This window comes from Schistocerca cancellata, chromosome 1 (genome assembly GCF_023864275.1).
Source record: "Schistocerca cancellata isolate TAMUIC-IGC-003103 chromosome 1, iqSchCanc2.1, whole genome shotgun sequence".
NCBI classification, from domain to species: domain Eukaryota; kingdom Metazoa; phylum Arthropoda; class Insecta; order Orthoptera; family Acrididae; genus Schistocerca; species Schistocerca cancellata.
In genome coordinates, this window is record NC_064626.1 from 939,212,045 (window position 1) to 939,233,435 (window position 21,391).

Here is a 21,391-nt window from a genome sequence, read left to right on the forward strand (position 1 = left end):
TTATTATGCGTCCTCTGTCGTCTGTTGTATTGGAATTCAACAGAGTGGACCTGGCGTTTATGTCCGAGCATATGAGAACCTTCTTACCTCGTTTGTATTCGGCTATTAGCCGTAGGCGCTATGGAATGACACTATTGGGCACACAGTGAAGCAATTATTCATATATCTCCTTCGTATGAAAATTTAATTGTTACCAAGTATTCAAATACATAATTCAGTTATTTTAACTATATTTATATGTTTATTTAATATGGAAACTGCTGCCTGACAACCGGTTATGGTTATCACATTTGTCGGAAAGCATGTCAGTTTGCCTTGGTTGGTGTATGACTCTTATAGACATAGTATATCCATGTTTAGGTCTTTAACTATTTTGGGGAGTTCAGCACTAACTTGCTTGCTCCTCATTGCATTCCGCTGAAGAATGTTCACAAGTGATGCTATGGGTGTTTAACGTGTACGTAGAATTTGCTACCAGTTTGAGCATAGTTGAAGAACGACCTCATGTCGGCACCCTGGGACGTAGGTGTGGCGTCGGGTGGTGTGCTGTGGTCGGCGTTTTGTGGCGCGTGCTGTGTATCTTGATGTTGCACTATCGTCACTACGTCATACGCATTAATCACCTCTTTTGTCACACGCAAAGTTCTAAAAATACTTTGCGCCGTCTGTGGAAGACTCTTTTTTTCTGGTTTTACTGGTGTTACGACACCAGCTGTGTTTTGATTATGTATGTTACAGGTATCAATTGGACACCTCTATTCATCATCATTTTCATTCTCATCGTCACCACCTTCGTTTTCATAACGGGTTACCTTTTGTGTATTCGCAGTCTCCGGTTGTGATTTTGGGGTCAGTAGGGTTCCATGCGTGGATGTTTTAATGCCTATGTCTCCCGTTTCTACCGTCTGTTTCTCGCCAGTTTTGTTGTCGTTGTAATCTATAACATGAGGTTTGGTTACAGTACTTGGTCGTATTGTGCCCTGGTTCACTAGTCCGGCTGGCTCTGAGCACTATGGGACTTAACTTCTGAGGTCATCAGTCCCCTAGAACTTAGAACTACTTAAACCTAACTAACCTAAGGACATCACACACATCCATGCCCAAGGCAGGATTCGAACCTGCGACCGTAGCGGTCGCGTGGTTCCAGACTTAAGCGCCTAGAACTGCTCGGCCACACTGGCTGGCTTCAGTAGTCCCTCTGGTACAAAAGCCACATGGTTTATGTAGTGCTTGCATTTGGTTGTATCGTATTTACTTTCTTCCTTACTGGATTTTTCTAGTTGTGTTTGGTTTTCGAAACTTGTGTGTTGTCTTGAGTTGGACCTAGTGTATCGATTGTCTATTCTCAAGGCGGTTGTCGATATATAGGTGTGGTTTTCGCCGGTATCTGGGCGTTGTGTTTCATTTATTAACTCGCTCTCTAATTCCTGTATTCTTTGGGTTAACGAGCTTTGAAAGTTAATCCAGTGGAACATTTGTTTCTGTATTAGTTTTGCTGCCTTGTTGTATATCGATCGATTTAAGGTCATATCGACAATATACTCCATTGTATTTGTGTAACTCTCCGCTAGTATTGTTGTATGTTACAGTGCGGGTATACGATCATAATTGTGTTTGCTGTAGTAGGTCCAGCTGTTGACACCATCAGATATCACGCCGGAAGTTTATGCTTCCAGTGGAGGGAGATTTGTGCTTTCTTGTAGTAGTGTCGTGTATATTTTCATTCTCAATGTCGTTCACTGTGTATTGATTAATAACCATAATCATTACTGTCTATGAACCTGTCTAGTAACTGTCCTCTTTTTGATTTATCACATTGTCGTCTCCTGTTTCTACATGGAATACATGTTGTGGTTTCCCTGGCCCTGTATTCGGACTTTTTGTGGCCGGCTTGGCCACATTTGGCGCATATAGCCTCTTGCTTTCTACATTTTGTGGTGGAGTGACCATAGTCGCTGCACTTATACAATATTGACTCACAACGATGACACTAAGTGACTCGAAGTCAATGCAGTTTTGGTGTCAACCTGATGGTTGTAGCCACGTCCTTTGGGACCTGTTTTGAAGCAAATTTTCACGTCTTGCTCGAACTCTTCTCTAGACGTTTCGTTGCTTAGGTTCTGCTCACAGAGACTCTCGAGAAATTTGTTGTCACTGATTGTGTCATGGACTCTGTGGACTATAATTAGAGCCTTTCGTTTTCTGGGACCTTCATACACGATGGTGCCCATTCCTTCGTTTTCTTCCACAATTTTTCTGCAGTCAAATTGAGTAGCAGTCTCTACGATAAGTGCAGTTTCTGTTGTTGCAACTGATTTGTCATGCAGGTTCTCTTCCAGGGGACTAATGCGGAATCTACAGTATAAGGAGCGATCAAAAAGTTTTAGTTCGAGGGCGTTGCTGCCACCTATATGCAACGTAGTGCGACTCCGATGCCAGTGTATAACACCGATGTGTAGGCAAGGGATAATTTTGGCAGTTGTGTCTTTCCGACGTGCGTGCAGTAAATGCGGAAACTTCAACTACGGGAACACTATTACCAAATGCGTCTATACAGGACTAACATACTGTTATTCTTTACTTGGCTGCGGAAGGACGAACACCGGTAGACATCCAATAGAGAATAAAGAATGCGTATGGGGCAGCACGTCTGTCCAAAGCCACGGTCGTGGGATGTTGCGACAAGGGGTGCTGCTGCTTCATGGTAACCCACGTCCTCGTATCGCAGATGTAACATAGAATTTATGCCAACTGCAGTGGGAGACACTTGACCACTAGCCCTGTAGTCCCGATCTCTTCCCGTGCGATTATCACACCTTTCATCCCCAAAAAAGCCCTTGAAGGGTCAACGATTCCTGTCGGACGAGAAAGTACAGTAGGCAGTTACGAATTTTTTCACGCAGCACGACGCGCTGTTTTGCCAAACGGGTATGTTCAACATGGTGCGCCCAAGTGCGCCCGTGTAATGATTGTCTCAGTCCTCAAGGCGACTTTGGCTGACTGGCATACCGGTTCGAGACTGTACGGCATTCGAACGGAACCATTTGTATCCCAACTTACATTTTTAATTACAGGCCACATGTCCTGTCGATATACATTACGTGTATTTAATGCAGTGGCACCCATCGCCTTCTGCATCCTCATGTCGTTGATTATTGCTGATTCTTCCGTCTTATAGCGGCAGTTTCTCACGACAAGGGTAAGAGGTCGCCCTAAAACTCTGTCCGCTCCTCTGCCCTCTTTGACAAATGTCAGAACGAGGTGACTCATTATACCGTAAACAAGTGTTCGGCTGCCGTTGCTGATGACTGTTATTCAAAATTTAAGCAGTGGTTAGGATCGAACCCAGAACCCATGTCGTTTTCATTACTAATCGAAGACAGTAGCCCTAGACAATGCGTGCAAAATGGTGCTGCTATCGTGTCATTGACTCACATTTGGAATCATTCAACCCATACAAATAACTGGTTGTAACAGTTTGTAAGCATATGAAATGGAATGACCACAGTCTCAGCTGTAGGTAAATCAGGTGGCAGAGTTCGGTTCATTGGCAGGATACGGGGAAAATGGGTTCAGTCTGCATACGGGATTGCTTACAAAACATTTGTGCGACCCATACCAAATAAGATAAACAGGGAATACGTACAATGGACGACAACGCGAAACGTGACGGGTTTGTCTGACCCGCAGGAGGGGGTCACGGAGGTGCTGGAGAACCTGAGATGGTAAATGCTTCAACGGATACGCGCACAACTTAGAGAAAGCCTGTTTACAAAGTTTCGAGGATGAGCTTTAAGTGAAGACCCTGGAGACCACCAGAAGGGACGTCTAAGACAAGATTAGACTAATTACAGCGTGCACAGAGGTATTTAAGCAGTCCGTCTTCTCGCACTCCGCTGTTGAACGGGACGGGAAAAAGGTGATACAGTGGTAAACATCCTGTTTCCTGCACTTCATAGTGGTTTATTCTTCAGTAGAAGACGCTGGACATAGATTCTGAGGAGTGGACATCACATACCGTCTGGTCACCGTATTTAAGTTTTCCGAATACATTGTTTCGATTAGTCGAGTAATAATGCGGCCACTTCTGTCCAAAGTGTCGCCAGCGTAGCGTATCCGGCCCATGCAGAGCTTCGTGACAAGATGGTCCCACAGCACTTAATGATTCATCGAAGCGGCTTGCAGGAAAGATTTTCGCAAGGCCTTCCATTTGCCGACTCTCTTTCGGGGAGCATTTCTAATCACTGACGACAGCGAACTTGGAAATTCGGTGAACAGAATTGTTCTATTTACCTTAAACTTATAGAATACAACAAATAGCATTCCTGCTACTGCATCAGTTGCTGACTTATAAAGACATACTTTGTGCGATCATTAGTTTCGGTCAGATCTGCTGATCTTCAGACGACATTTGCCGTTAAAACTTTTATTTTGATATCAGTAATTTGTGGCGCACTGATTAGTTGCAGCGATGCATCTACGATTCCACGGTATTGCTATATACACCAGAGACATAGTGTTAGGAGTATACGTGTGGATATTGTGGTCATTGGCACCTTAATATGTACACACTTCAGTGTCTTTCCGCAAGCTCGTAACATGATTTACTACCTGATGTTTTTTGCACTGTCGTACCTGGACCACTAAGTGGACTACCCTTTTTGCGTCCATGTGTCCACACTTCAGCAACTGACTTGATGCCCAGGGGAAAATAAGCATTAGTGGCTTGGTCTTGCCGCGTGTACTTCGAGGTACTAACCAACCTAAAAACATCCTACTCTTAATAGCTGTAAATATTAGCCTGCAAATGAAGTAAATACTGATGCAACGTTGTTCAGTACACTGTCCACAGTCACGAATAAAAATATCTACACTTACATTTCCTAACATCCCGTATATGTGATTTGGGGTGTAGAACTGCAACAAGTTTTTTAACCTATTTTAGAATTCAGAAATCGGTAAGAGAAAATCTTATCAGGATATGTATTTTTCCATTCGTTCATTCACACCTTCTAATCTGCAGAACCTATTGCAAAGAAGGACCCTCTGAGACGCGATACGAATAAGACTAAAGACTACGTGATACAATTAATTGCCACAAACCACTTGTATAAAATGCGATCACTATTCATTACCATTAATCTATTAGCTTATATTTACCTTAAAAAATAAAATTAACAGAAACGCAGTTACTTTGAATAAACCTTGCTGCCTTCCTAGAATGTGCTGCTCACTAATTATGTTTTCAAAAATGGTTCAAATGGTTCTGAGCACTACGGGACTTAACAGCTGAGGCCATCAGTCCGCTAGAACTTAGAACTACTTAAACCTAACTAACCTAAGGACAATACACACATCCATGCCCGAGGCAGGATTTGAACCTGCGACCGTAGCGGTTGCGCGGTTCCAGACTGAAGCACCTAGAACCGCTCGGCCACCACGGGCGGCAATTATGGTTTGCTTAGTATTTACATGAGCGCTCTGAAAACATTGACACGAGATAACAGTTATCTACGTGCTGTTAAGAATAGAGGCTTATTTGCCGCGGATGTTTTTACTTATCTTGGTATTAATAAGAATATCCAATCCTGCAGTGGGCTATATATAATCAGGTAATTTACAACGGAGTGATTAGTAACAAGCGTGTGCAATTTTATTTCGAATTTCCTGGGATTCCCTAGTTTACTGCCTCATATCTGCAGGCAGCTGATTAAAGAACTTCGTACTAGAATACACAATCTCACGGTGAAACCTTAACAAGGATGGAAGTGTATAAATGAAATTTTCCATGTCTTGTCTTACAGCTGTATAAATTGTTGTTCATTTGAAATTGTTTCACATTAACAAGATGTGAGTGCCTGAAAGTAATGCCACTGAGCAGGTCTCTGCAAACTGCGTGCACTTTACACAATATTCTTATTGGTCGCTTTTGTAGCAGTACTTTCATTTCAGGAGCAATACTCCACACGATGACTACATAGGACTAGAATGACAAAAGGGTAGAGACAAGATAGCATTTTTTTCTGTTTTTCAATGAAAAGAGAACTTCAAAATCAAAATTTGTCGAACTGAGCTTCTAAATTAGTTTATAAACTAACTGTCACTTGTTATCCTTGTTTTTCATTTAGTACCTGACATGTGTAATTATGTTATATGTTGGTCACTTTTGTTTTCAGTTTCAAAACACACGTTCTCCAAGTTGTAGACCAAACCTGTCTGCTACAAACCTGCTGTATTTGCGTTCAACTATCACCTTATTTGTCCTTGAATAATATATTTATGTCACCGGACAACGTTAACGTTTTTTGTTTGTCGTTTAATGTCTTTACAAGGTCATTTATGTAGATAAAGAGCAGGACTGGACCCAGCAATGAACTTTTCGGGTCTTTACACATTTCACATTCTACACGCATATCAAGTCAGCCTTTACACAGACGAATTCCTACATCTAGCGAAATCGAATCATTTTCTAGACTGTGCGCACTTTGTTACTACATCTCAGCTTACACTGAGATGACAAAAGTCATTGGTTGCCGCCTAATATCGTGTCGGACATCCTGTAGTCCGGCCTAACGCGGCAACAAGTCTTTGGAAGTCTCCTGCAAGAACATTGAGCCCTGCTGCTTCCATAGCAGGATTTTGTGCACGAACTGACCTCTCGATTGCGTCCCTTAATCTTTCGATAGAATTCATGTCGGGCGATATGGGTGGCCAAATCATTCGCTCTAACTGTCCAGAACGCTTTTCAAACCACGGCTTCATGGGGACTGTGCCACTCTCGAACACTATCATCAGCTCTTACCATCTGAAATCGAGACTCATGTAGCCAGGCCACGGTTTCCAGTCGTCTAGGGTACAGCCGATATAGTCACGAGCCCACGGTTTTCCAGTCGTCTAGGGTCCAACGTTATGGTCACGAGCCCAGGAGAGGCGCTGCCGGCGATGTCGTGCTGTTAGAAAGGCACTCGCGTTGGCCGTCTGCAGCCGAAGCCCACTACCACCAGATTTCACTGTACTGTCCTAACGGATATGTTCGTGGTAGGTTCCACATTGATTTCTACGGTTACTTCACGCAGTGTTGCTTGTCTGTTAACACTGATAACTCTACTCAAACGCCGCGCTCTCTGTCGTTAAAGGCGTCGGCCACTGCGTTGTCCGTGGTGAGAGGTAATGCCTGAATTTGGTACTGTCGCCACACACTTGACACAGTGGAGCTCGGAATATCGAATTCCCTAGCGATTTCCGAAATGGAATGCCCCACGCGTCTAGCTACAACTACCACTCCGTGTTCAAAGTCTATTGATTCCTGTCGTGCGGGCACAATCACGCCGGAAACTTTTTCACATGAATCATCCGGGTGCAAATGGCAGCTCCGCCAATGCACTGCTCTTGTATACCTGGTGTAGGCGAAACTACTGCCGTCTGTTTATGTACATATCGATATGCCATGACTTTGTCACCTCGGTCTATATCCACGACTTTCTACAATAGTACATTTATTTGCTTAATCTCACCGATGGATGTTGGTTCTTAAGCTTAGGCAGACGCTAGAGATGTTCCTTCACATCCTGGGATATCAAAGTACTAACGACTGACCATCACAGTCAACAGTCAGATTTGTCGTGAGCGTGACTATTTTCGGATGAATTATGTGCTTGTCTGTAATGTGAGCGTGACTATTTTCGGATGAATTATGTGCTTGTCTGTAATGTCCGTACAAGTACGAGTTGGCCTGTACATTTATTCCAATGTTCCTTCACATCCTGGGATATCGAAGTACTAACGACTGACCATCACAGTCAACAGTCAGATTTGTCGTGAGCGTGACTATTTTCGGATGAATTATGTGCTTGTCTGTAATGTGAGCGTGACTATTTTCGGATGAATTATGTGCTTGTCTGTAATGTGAGCGTGACTATTTTCGGATGAATTATGTGCTTGTCTGCAATGTCCGTACAATTACGAGTTGGCCTGTACATTTATTCCAGTACCCATGTAAAATTTTCGAATCTTTCGCTTCTGTTCCTTAATGTAGACTACCTACCCCTCCAGGTAACAGAAGCTATCCACGTAATTATGTGGTTGAAGAGGTTACTGTTGCACACAGTTAAATATTACGGTTGAGCGCAATCAATGACGTCACATGCTCTATAACACTCACTTGTTCTTTCGTGACAACTGGCTGCAAGATCCGGTTTCTAACCAAAGAAGTATAAGGGCACCGCGCCTCCCACGAAATCATGTTTGGAAGGAACTATGGCGAGCAAACCAACCTTCGTATTGATGACTGTTCTACTTCACTGCTGAATGTGTACAAGAAACTGATGAGTAGTTGCCCTTCGTTCATCAGAACGTGTCTTTCACGTGCCAGGGAAGTAATTCATGACTATCAGGTCAACCATAAATTATCCAAATGTCATTACCGAGAGTAACACGTTCCTTAGGTTCACCCACTGTTCTTATCACGCCATTGCTACTTTCTCCCAAGCCTGTTATTTCGCGCCTCCAAGGTTACGTTGGCAGTAAATAACGCCGAAGCATAGATAAAGAGTCCATGGCTTTGGAAGACAGCCACCTCACGCAACTTTGCTTGCCGCTACTTCATAATATTTCTGTATATACCGATAGCTGTCGAGATGATCGGGTTTAAATCCCGCAACGGTCACTTTCCCGTTTATTTAACTTGTTTTATTTGTCTTTGCTTACACGCAATTATCTGAGTCAAATATCCATCACCAAGTAATACAACGTTCTGGATTTTGTAGAATCTTGCAGGATGTGCATTATAGCTAGAAGTGTTGTTGTTCTAGAAGATGCCATCGAGATTTGGAAAAAAATCAGATATATCCAATACACATGAAGAAACTCTGAAAGCACTCATTCTTATTCTTTTGTTGACATCAAAGATTCAACGTCCTTCGATGTAAGTACGCATCGCAACATAAACGGAAGTCAATAGCACCACGGACACTGTGCAATATGGATCCAAAGCCTAATGACTTCAGACCAAGCACGAGCCCACCCACCAGGTCGAAAATTTGTGCCCCACCGTAATTCTAAGCCGGTGTGTGATATAAGTTGAGAATTTGGGTCTGACGGGAGATTTGTTGTGGTAGTCCATGCGCTTGTGCTGACCACTGTGTCCGGATGGCGTTGTGGTCAGCGTATCTGGTTAGTAAACAGGAGACGTGGGTTCCAATACAAGTCCGGCACAAATTTTCAACTTGCCCTAATAAATCAATGCCGACAGGCAGCTAATGTCTTTAGTTCCTCAATTACCGATATGACAAAAGCTAGAAAACATTGGAGCCGGCAGTTTTCTTATTCCATGTTTAAGCCCAAAGCATAGTGGTACAGAGTCGAGATTTTCGTGTTACGGGTATTTAAACTGAACCAGCAGACCACACTGGAAAAAATAATTCGTAAATGTTACTGTAGTATATCGGGCTGTAATGTTTCAATCGCTCCGTGACTTGTTGTCGATCATTCTTTAATGCAAACGATAACAACAGACATTGTAGACGGGTAAACATTGGTTGTCCACGTCTTGCTTCCTGACTCGCCCCTCCCGGCCTCTTGTCTGTCTGCTGCCGCCACACTGAAGTGCTGCTCACTCGCTTCAACACTATCGGTTGCTCTTCGTATTTTTGTCCCTTTCAGTACATATCATTAAGTAGAATATCGACTTGACTAAATTCGGACAGCTTAGAATTCGACTTTAAAACCATATACTTTCTAACGTGAGACAAACAAAGGGATCCTTCCCGTCGACGCTGGACTTTGCGTGAAACGCTGTGGCATTATCATTCATTGGTGCACGAAAAGTCATTAATATTCGTTTGGAATTTGAAAATACTGCAGAGGATTTGATTGACACATATTACGAATGTAGATCATAGGGAACCAAATGCATTGAGTGGTAACGCACAAATAATTCATTTCTTAAACGAATACTTAACTTCGGGAAGTATAATTCAGTCGTACCTGGGAGGTTTTTTTTTTTTTTTGTTTTGTAAAGAATCGTAATAACTAGACAAATATTTCCATTTAGTATTCCGTTTATTCTTTCTAGTTTCACCAAAACAAAAACAAAAACTTGCTACAAATTTTAACGGAAGGTAGCACATCGTTTCAGACTGATTAACACTCAACATAGACTCTCATGAATGCAATCAGACTAAAAACCCAGACTGAGGCATTTATAAAGTATAATAAATGAGATATTTTACAACTTTTGTTGGTTCTTAAACAGTAAAAAATTATAGTTTTCCATGTGATAATCTTTCCATCTGATCATGCTTGAACATGTAATATAGTTCCAATAATTTTTTAAGAATATGCTACAACATATGTAAATTCTGTCCACATAATCTGCAAGGTAACTGAATGTAGTTTTCTGTTTAAATTTCATAAGTCACATTACGATAACAATTAATTTCAAAAAATATTTAATTAATCTTTAGTTACAAAGTAGATTTTGAAGCTTACAATTGTACTTCATCTTTATGTAGTAATGAGCAATATTCATCTATTATTTTCAGAGTGAATGATCTGGGAATGTGATATTAGAATCTGACGTCATATAATTTTATTCTAAAAATTTCTACAAAAGTAGGTGTCTGTGAAAATAATGATTTGAAAACCTACTTGGGCATAATGTAAGTATAAATTCGTATGCAGGTAGCAACAAGATGATCACCATAGCTGTAATCTATACACGATCGATAACTTCATAATATTATTTCCTAGTCTGCCACGTTACAACGCATAATGACTAGTAATCATTTGGTCTGAGTCCCTCAGCATATTTGGAAAAGCGACTTTACAAATATGTGGCGGCCACTGTGTTTCACTAACGCAGCATGAGTAGTCTGTGTAAAACTGCAGAACTTGTTAAGATATTCCAGTGCAAACGGGGGCCGAAATCATCCCTACTACCAGCTGATCATTATACACTGATGTGACAAAAAGTCATGAAATAACGATACGTACATATACAGACGACTCTAGTATTGCGTACACAAGGTATCAAAGGGCAGTGCACTGGCATAGCTCTCACTTGCACGCAGATGATTCATGTGAAGAGGTTTCCAGAGTGATTATAGCCACATAACGAGGAATGGTAATTGGAGCTAGACGCATAGGACATTCCATTTCCGAAATTGTTACGGAATTCTATATTCCGCGATGCACTGTGTATAGAGTGCTATCAGGCATTGCGGCCGATGGTCTTCAGGTAACGACCGAGAGCAGAGGCGTTTGCGTAGGGTTGTAAGTGCTAACATGTATGTAAAACTACGTGAAGTAACAGCAGAAATCAATGTCGGGAGTACGACAAACGTATCCGTTAGGACAGTGCGACAAAATCTGGTATTAATGGTCTGTGGCTGCAGGTGATCGATGCGAGTGTCTTTGCTAACAGCACGTCTACATCTACATCTACATCATACTCCGCAAGGCACCTAATGATGTATGGCGGAGGGTACTTTCGGTACCATTATCTGATTCCTCCAACCCTGTTCCACCCGTGAAAAGTGCGTGGGAAGAATAATTGTTGCTAAGCCTCTGTATCGGCTCTAATTTCTCGAATTTTCTCCTTGTGGTCAGTACGCGAGATGTATGTGGGGGGAAGTAATATGTTGTCTGACTTTTCCTGAAATGTGCTGTCCCGAAATTTCAATAGTAAATCTCTCCGTGATGCACAATCCCTCTCTTGTAACGTCTTCCAGTGGAGTTTGTTTAGCATCTCCGTAACGCTCTCTCGCCAGCTAAACGAGCCCGTGTCGAAACGCGCCGCTCTTCGTTGTATCTTCTCTATCTCCTCAATCAGTCATACCTGTTAAGGATGCCAGACAGATGAACAATACTCAAAGAATCTGGCGAACAAGTGCCTTACAAGCCACTTCTTTCGTCTGTAGCGCCTCTCCTGGGCTCATGACCACATCAGTTGGACCCTAAACGACTGGAAAACCGTGGCCTGATCAGATGAGTCCCGATTTAGATTGGTGAGAGCTGTTGCTAAGGTTCGAATGTGGCGCAGACCTCACGAATCCATGGACCCTAGCTGTCAACAAGGCACTGTCGAGGTCGGTGGTGGCTCCATGATGGTGTGAGCTGTCTTCACATGGAATGGACTGGTCCAACTGAACGAATCATTGTCTGGAAATGGTTATGTTAGGCTACTCGGAGACTATTTACAGCCATTCATGATCTTTGCGTTCCCAATGGAATTTTTATGGATGACAATGCACCATGTCACGTGGGCCACAATTGTTCGGATTTGTTTGAAGAACATTCCTGACAATTCGAGCGAAAGATTTGGCCACTCTGATCGCCCGACATGAATCCCATCGAACATTAATGGGACATAATATAGAGATCAGTTCGTGCACAAAATCCTTCACTGGCAACCCTTCGCAATTATGGACGGCTATAGAGGCAACACGGCTGAATGTTTCGGGCAAGTGACTTTCAAAGAACTGTTGAGTCTATGGCACGTCGTGTAGCTGCACATTTCGGGTAAAGTAGATCCGACGTGATATTAGGAGATATCCCACGACTTTTGTCCCATCAATGTAGATGCTTCAGTTTAGCGGTTGGCCTTTGCCATTGTGACGCCGGTGCCGGCTGCCCACAGACGGGGCAGTGCGACACGGCGCGCCTCAGCGTGTCGACGTCTGGCGACGCATCGCTGTCGGACGCGCATCTGTACTGCGGCGAGGGCAGCTTCTCGCAGTCGTCCGACGCCAATCGGCTGGTGGTGGCGCTGCAGACGGCGATCACCAACGCGGGCTCGCGTTTCTCCTGCACCATCACCGCCGTGCAGCAGCAGCAGCCGGCGCCCGCCGACTGCACCTGCGGCGTCAGGAAGCAGGTAACACTCGCAGCCTCATACATTACACATTGCCATCGTTTTTCATTCAATGTCTTCTCTCTTCACAGAGTTTATGTCCATCATTTCCTTGGTCGACCATGTCTCTCCTAGCCCGCCCGGTTGGCCGTGCGATCTAACGCACGGCTTTCCGGGCGGGAAGGAGCGCCTGGTCCCCGGCACGAATCCGCCTGGCGGATTTGCGTCGAGGTCCGCTGAACCGGCCAGTCTGTGGATGGTTTTTAGGCGGTTTTTCATCTGCTTCGGCGAATGCGGGCTGGTTCCCCTTATTCCGCCTCAGTTACACTATGTCAGTGATTGTTGCGCAAACAAGTTCTCCACGTACGCGTACACCACCATTACTCTACCACGCAAACATAGGGATTACACTCGTCTGGTGTGAGACGCTCCCTGGGGGGGTCCACCGATAGCCGAACCGCACAATAATCCTGGGTTCGGTGTGGGGCGGCGGAGGGGTGAAGTGGACTGCGGTAGTCGTCGTGGGGTTGTGGACCACTGCGGCTGCGGCGGGGACGGAACCTCTCCGTCCTTTCTAGGTCCCCGGTTCACATACAATACAATACAATGTCTCTCCTTCCTTTCGGCATGTAGTTTAGGATTTTCTTGGGTAGTCTTTCGTCATCATCATCATCATCTGGTTCTTCATCTCACTTCATGAATTACGGGGGTAGTTTGATAAATCTGGCTAAAAAAATAATAATAAATGTTTGTTTCGTAACACCTTACTTCTCGATGTAGTTTCCTTTGAGGGAAATCTCCACTTTTTCATCCCACCAGAAAAATAGGTTCCGTCAAACTCTAAAAAATACTCCTTAAATGCAACTATCACTTCTTCATTTAATGAAAAGTTCTTCCCAGCAAGCCAAAGTTCCAAGTTAGGGAACAGGAAGTCTGGTGAATAAGGTGGATGAGGAACCAATTCAAACCCCAATTATCGCTGACATGTGGGGTGGTGCATTATCCTCTTTAAAAAAAGAGTGTTTTTGTGCGTGCCAACCTTGGTCCTTTCTAAGCCAACGCAATTTTCAAACCACCCAACAATGAAACATAATAATACCCAGTTATGGTTCTGCCTTTTTCCAAGTAATCTATGAGGATTATTCCTTGGGAATCCCAACAAACAGTGGCCATCATCTTACCAGCTGATCAGATGATCTTTTCCTTCTTCGGTGCACTTTCACCAGCTTTTGTCCACAATTTTGTCCGCCGTTGTGACTCTTGTATGTAATGATGGATCCCGGTATCATCAACAGTCACAAATGGGAGCAAGAACTCATGTAGACTGCGATTAAACATTACCAAACTTTATGTCGAAATGTGGTGGCAGATGTGCTTTTCGGCAATTGAAAGCAAACTTGTCACCCACGTCGCACACAGCTTCTTCACAGCCAGTTCTCCGTGCAGGATATTACGCGCTCGCTCAGTTGAAATGTCTACAGACTCACCAATCTCGTGAAATTTTATTCGACAGTCTTGCATTACCATATCATGGATCCTGTTATGGTTTACTTTGTGATCACCTCCAATGGACGGCCGGAGTGCTTGTCTCACCACGTTTAAATTCATTAATCCAAAAATAAATGGTTTTGAGTGATGGTGCAGAGTCAGCGTGAACTTCATCCCGTTGTGTTGTAATTTGTGCGCCTGTCCAACGCTTGAAATGAAAACGTTTGATAACAACATAAAAGTCGGATTTCTCTATTTTCAATCGTAGTCGATAAAGTGATCAATTCAGACGGCTGTCAACAATGAACTGTACGCTGCACATTGTTGAAATTCTTTATACGATCCTTGAAATAATCAAGTTTACCAACAATGAAGACGCTACAAAAATGTTCCGTTATTTCATGGAAATTTATCAAACTTATCAGACCACGCTCGTAGACATTCTTGCCCATTACGGCTTCACAGTTGTCTCTAGCGTATACTGGGTCGTCCTCAATCTCTTTTTTTCCCTCAGGCATGAGTTGGACACGTCCGACAGAATTGACACTACTCATATCTACAATTATATGGGTGCGACGGCTGTTTGATAAAAAAAGATTCAGTGCGAGTGCACAACCAACGTCCGAACTCCTACGGGAATCAGAAACCTGTCAGTAGGGGGTTAATGGGCAGGGATCGCTGCGGTCCGGCGAGCCGGAAGTTGCGAGTTTGGTGTGACGCAAAGCCTGTCCGGATGACCGAGCGGTTAAGGTAACCATTCTAGAGAAGCAGAGCATCCGGGTTGGATATCTGGTCCGGCACAAATCTTCAACACTCGCCGTTGCATTGCCGCAGTGCCCTGTGCGGCTGGAGGTAATTGTTTCGTTCCTCTTTCCCGTCCTGTTTCCTTTCCATGCCTTTCGCCCCAAATTATGAAGCCTAGTATTCTCCATTCTTTGATAACAACCAGTCCAATCCTGCCTATTATTTAAGATTCATTATATACTGATTTTATATTTCATTCTGTCATCTTCATTTCGTATCTTATCTATCCTCTTACATCCCAATGTGGGTAAGGCCATTACTTTATAAAATTTCGTTTTCGTTTTTCTCCTAGCTTTAGTTTTAACAGCTATTTGAATGGCCTCACATAGAGTTTTAAATTTGCTAACTTTTTGCTCAGTCTGTTCACATTTGACATGTTGTTTCTGCCTTCTCCCACATTCAGTTATTTCCTCATTATCAGCTTGTTCGTTCAAAATCATTTCGAATGTTTTCATTTTTTATTAAATATCTTCTTGTGAAGCCCTTCACTCTCCTGAAGATTTTCATAGATGCTTGTATTTTGCCGGCCGCGGTGGTCTAGCGGTTCTAGGCGCTCAGTCCGAAACCGCGCAACTGCTACGGTCGCAGGTTCGAATCCTGCCTCGGGCATGGATGTGTGTGATGTCCTTAGGTTAGTTAGGTTTAAGTAGTTCTAAGTTCTAGGGGACTGATGACCACAGCTGTTAAGTTCCATAGTGCTCAGAGCCATTTGAACCATTTGAACCATTTGCTTGTATTTTGATGTTATCTTTCTTTTTTATCTACATCTACACACATACTCCACAGACCAAGCACGAGCCCACCCATCGGTGCAGCCCTCCCAATAGTCTCCAAAAGGCAGCACGCTATTCCGTTATGAGTATATGACATTTGCCTCTCGTATACTGAGTCCTTCTTCTTTTGTTCACTCAAGTTTTCCAGGTATGCTCTGACTCTACATACTAGTATTTTCAGTAGTCCATAATGAGATTTTCACTCTGCAGCGGAGTGTGCGCTGATATGAAACTTCCTGGCAGATTAAAACTAAGTGCCAGACCGAGACTCAAACTCGGGAACTTTGCCCTTCGCGGGCAAGTGCTCTACCATCTGAGCTACCGAAGCACGACTCACGCCCGGTCCTCACAGCTTTACTTCTGCCAGTATCTCGTCTCCTACCTTCCAAACTTTACAGAAGCTCTCCTGCGAACCTTGCAGAACTAGCACTCCTGAAAGAAAGGATACTGCGGAGACATGGCTTAGCCACAGCCTGGGGGATGTTTCCAGAATGAGATTTTCACTCTGCAGTGGAGTGTGCGCTGATATGAAACTTCCTGGCAGATTAAAACTGTGTGCCCGACCGAGACTCAAACTCGGGAACTTTGCCCTTCGCGGGCAAGTGCTCTACCATCTGAGCTACCGAAGCACGACTCACGCCCGATCCTCACAGCTTTACTTCTGCCAGTATCTCGTCTCCTACCTTCCAAACTTTACAGAAGCTCTCCTGCGAACCTTGCAGAACTAGCACTCCTGAAAGAAAGGATACTGCGGAGACATGGCTTAGCCACAGCTTGGGGGATGTTTCCAGAATGAGATTTTCGCTCTGCAGCGGAGTGTGCGCTGATATGAAACTTCCTGGCAGATTAAAACTGTGTGCCCGACCGAGAATCAAACTCGGGAACTTTGCCTTTCGCGGCAAGTGCTCTAAAGTTTGAAAGGTAGGAGACGAGATACTGGCGGAAGTAAAGCTGTGAGGACCGGGCGTGAGTCGTGCTTCGGTAGAGCACTTACCCGCGAAAGGCAAAGTTCCCGAGTTCGAGTCTCGGTCGGGTACACAGTTTTAATCTGCCAGGAAGTTTCATTTTCAGTAGTCCCTCTGCTGTCCTTGCCCGTTAGTAAGCGAAAATGTATGAGGTACGGTCGTTTTCCGGTCGTCAGTGCGGATCTGCATGTCCGAGTCCACTATGACTACGTCGCGGCTGCTGGCCTTTTGCAGACGCGCATCGTGAACGGGAAGGAGACGGGCGTGAACGAGTACCCCATGATGGCGGGGCTGGTGGACCTGGAGCTGGAGCAGGTGGTGTGCGGCGCCAGCATCATCTCGACCCGCCACGCCGTCACCGCCGCGCACTGCCTTCTGCTCTACACAGCTGACACGCTCGCGCTGCTCGTCGGGGACCACAACGTCGCCACAGGTACGCTGCACTCTCAGTGACTGACTATCCTGTACTGCGCTTCGTGGACCTTATTTGGGTTCACTTTGTACCAACTAGTAGATCGTGAGACAGATTTATGTAGTGGCTCATCGAAAGACTGTGAATATTCTGATACAGACACCTTATGCAGAAACTTCTTTACTTATATGCCTGTAATGCACTGAAGTCATCTTTTGTTTTCCCAGCAAGTACGTTATCTCTGACGTCTACTGAGGCAACAGCACGTCCGCAATAAATTGGAACCAGAGAGAGAAAACTGTCGGGCCGGCCAGAGTGGCCGAGCGGTTCTAGGCGCTACAGTCTGTAACCGCGCGATCGCTACGGTCGCAGGTTCGAATCCTGCCTCGGGCATGGATGTGTGTGATGTCTTTAGGTTAGTTAGATTTAAGTAGTTCTAAGTTGTAGGGGACTGATGACCTTAGAAGTTAAGTCCCATAGTGCTCAGAGCCATTTGAACCATTTGAAAATTGTCGGTTACGACTCAATTGGTGTATACGCGACAAGTCGCAAATCTGCTACGGATATTATGCGCCTAGTCGTATGGAACTTTTTTTTTCTGAAACACACTAGTGCAAAAGTGCAATAAAGTGCACGCTAGTCGATGTACAACGCATCTGTCCTCCACGACATCTGACGTCTTGCCCGACAACCATATCTATAACTAGTCCGTCGCGAAAGTTTCAAGGAACACATTAGAAAAGGGCAGGAAGTAGCGGATGACCGTCTATTCGTCTATGTGGAAATGGATTCATTAGCCAAGTTACTAAGGTCAGATACTTCTATATAACTAACATTGGGTAAGACGATGATACTGGGAAACATGTTTATTATTACGGTTAAGCGTCCGCAACTATGACTGCCAGAGACTATTGCAGCGAAAATTTTATTTCAAAAACATTCATATTTACAATGCTGAAAGTCTTTCTTTGTGAGCTCCTTGATGACGTATGCTGCCTTTTCTTTCATTGTTTCAACGAACTGAAGTCTTGTCAATTTTAATGCACATTGCGCCTTGGGCAATACACAAGGTGCTGGGTCAGGCGAAAACGTGGGTGGTCTAACATTGAGATGCTGTACTTCTCTAGAAACCTCTTAACAGACAATGCGTTATGAACCGATATGTTGTCTTGACTTCCACAATTCGGGTCCTTTTTTCTTTGTTTTCTCACTGAGTTGAGCAAGAACCTCAAGGCAGTGATGTTGGTTAACATTCTGACCTTCAGGAACCCTGCGAAGATACACAATTCCATGAACATAAAAAAAATCACCATCGCTTTGAATCTTTTTCGCTCTCTGTGAAGTTGGGCGCATCCAGTGCATGGATTGGTGCTTAGTATCTGGATCATAAGTGAAACACCGAGATCAAAAATGGTTCAAATGGCTCTGAGCACTATGGGACTTAACATCTGAGGTCACCAGTCCCCTAGAACTACTTAAACCTAACTAACCTAAGGACATCACACTCATCCATGCCCCAGGCAGGATTCGAACCTGCGACTGTAACAGTCACACGGTTCCGGACTGAAGCGCCTAGAACCGCTTGGCCACCGCGGCCTGCAAACACAGAGATCCATCACATGTTATCACTCATTCCAAGAAATTAGGAACATTTTCAATGGTATTCAAAATCATTGTCGCGACGCATCCTGTTTTTAGAACCGTTTAGTCAGGTTAGGAGCAGTGATTTCATTAGCGCAAAAGCGCAGTAAAGCTTCTTTACTGATAGAGCCACAGTGGCGACAAAGAGCAGTGTTACGACTAATGAAATGACTCCTCCTAACCTGACTAAACGGCTTTAAACACAGGATGAGTCGCGATAGGTTCAAAATATTGAAACGTGGTTTTCAGTAAACGATGGTACGCAGAGGGATGCGTAAGTTTATTGCGCCGTTAAGACTCTTGTATCAACAGAGATATTGGAGCAGACATGGCTGTTTTAAATTCAATGATGTACTTTTCTAATGGCATTCGAAAGCTCTTGAAAAGACGAGTACAGTGGTATAGTGCTCCTTAATGCGGTGTAAATGCCGCCAAGACGACCCCTGGTGTCGGGTTCAGTCGTTGCATGGCTCGGGAAGACAGGCCTCCACTACTAAGATAAAACGTGTTTCCTCCTAGCCATATCAGCTACGGTTTTTATAAATAGAACTTTATGCTAACTTCTGTTTATCAGAAGGCCTTGGGAAAACTGTTTCAGATGTGTGTGTGTGTGTACTCATTTTTAAGTGAAAAGGTTTTGTGTTGAAACAAGCAAATAATCGAAAGGCTTGATACAAGGGCAGAGCCTGGCATTACACCAGCCGCCTTGCCCTTCAATTAGTAAACACTTTTGTGGATATTTTTGTGAAAGTTTTAACGTCATCATTATCAAGCATTGAGTCAATGAACTCGTCTTTTCCACAGATTTCGCATGCAAATAAAAAAAAATCACGCTCGCTTCAATATCTGTTTGACACAAGACTTAACAGTATTAACAGCGCAACAAAATTACGTGCCGTGCTGGAAACGTCGATTCGATATCTTGATCCGTTACATCTTACGCGACTCACCCTGTTTTCTTAAACTGACTGCACAGCTGAATATACGAGTACACTCTGAGACAAAAAAAAAAGACACGCCACGAAAAAATTATCCAAATGGGACAGAAATCGATAAATGTCATGCACAGACAAACAAATGATGACAGTATCAGAAAAACTGGATGATGTATTTAAGAGAAAGAGCAAGTCAATAACGAATTGGTCCACCTCTGGCCCTTATGCAAGCAGTTATTCGCTTATCATTGATTGACAGAGTTGTTGGATGTCCTCCTGAGGGATATCGTGCCAAATTCTGTCCAAGTGGCGCGTTAGGTCGACAAAATCCAGAGCTGTTTAGTGGACCCTGTCCGTAATATTCCAAATGTTATCAGTTGGGAGAGATCCGGTGATTATGTTGGCCAAGCTAGAGTTTGGCAAGCACGAAGACAAGAAATAGAAACTATCGCAGTGTGTGGGCAGACATTATCCTGCTGAAATGTCAGCCCAGGATGGCTTGCGATGAAGAGCAACAAATCGGGGCGTAGAATATCGTCAAATGGTTCAAATGGTTCTGAGCACTATGAGACTTAACATCTGAGGTCATCAGTCCCCTATAACTTAGAACTACTTAAACCTAACTAACCTAAGGACATCACACACATCCATGCCCGAGGCAGGATTCGAACCTGCGACCGTAGCGGTCGCGCGGTTCCAGACTGAAGGGCCTAGACCATCTCGGCCACTGCGGGCGGAAGAGTATCGTCAACGTATCGTTGTGCTGAAAGGGTGCTGCGGATAACACAGAAAGAGGTTCTGCTCTGCTATGAATAGAAATGGCATCCCAGATCATCATTACTGACTGGTAAATGTGATTCTTTGGTAATGTTGTCCTCCTCCAATCCACCACATCTTCAGGTATCACACACACACGCACACACACACACACACACACACACACACACACAGTTTTTCGAGGTGTAATGTTAATACACTCCTGGAAATTGAAATAAGAACACCGTGAATTCATTGTCCCAGGAAGGGGAAACTTTGTTGACACATTCCTGGGGTCAGATACATCACATGATCACACTGACAGAACCACAGGCACATAGACACAGGCAACAGACAATGCACAATGTCGGCACTAGTACAGTGTATATCCACCTTTCGCAGCAATGCAGGCTGCTATTCTCCCATGGAGACGATCGTAGAGATGCTGGATGTAGTCCTGTGGAACGGCTTGCCATGCCATTTCCACCTGGCGCCTCAGTTGGACCAGCGTTCGTGCTGGACGTGCAGACCGCGTGAGACGACGTTTCATCCAGTCCTAAACATGCTCAATGGGGGACAGATCCGGAGATCTTGCTGGCCAGGGTAGTTGACTTACACCTTCTAGAGCACGTTGGGTGGCACGGGATACATGCGGACGTGCATTGTCCTGTTGGAACAGCAAGTTCCCTTGCCGGTCTAGGAATGGTAGAACGATGGGTTCGATGACGGTTTGGATGTACCGTGCACTATTCAGTGTCCCCTCGACG

General features: G+C 44.2%; 1 protein-coding gene across 1 annotated transcript in view; it reads left to right on the plus strand.

Moving 5' to 3' along the window:
- Positions 1-21,391, plus strand: part of LOC126162709 (venom serine protease-like) — a 257,256-nt gene that overhangs the window by 176,406 nt on the left and 59,459 nt on the right. Inside the window, exons 3-4 of the mRNA XM_049919371.1 lie at positions 12,638-12,874; positions 17,115-17,313. Of these exons, the coding sequence (XP_049775328.1) occupies positions 12,638-12,874; positions 17,115-17,313 (436 nt within the window). The remainder of the gene's footprint in view (positions 1-12,637; positions 12,875-17,114; positions 17,314-21,391) is intronic.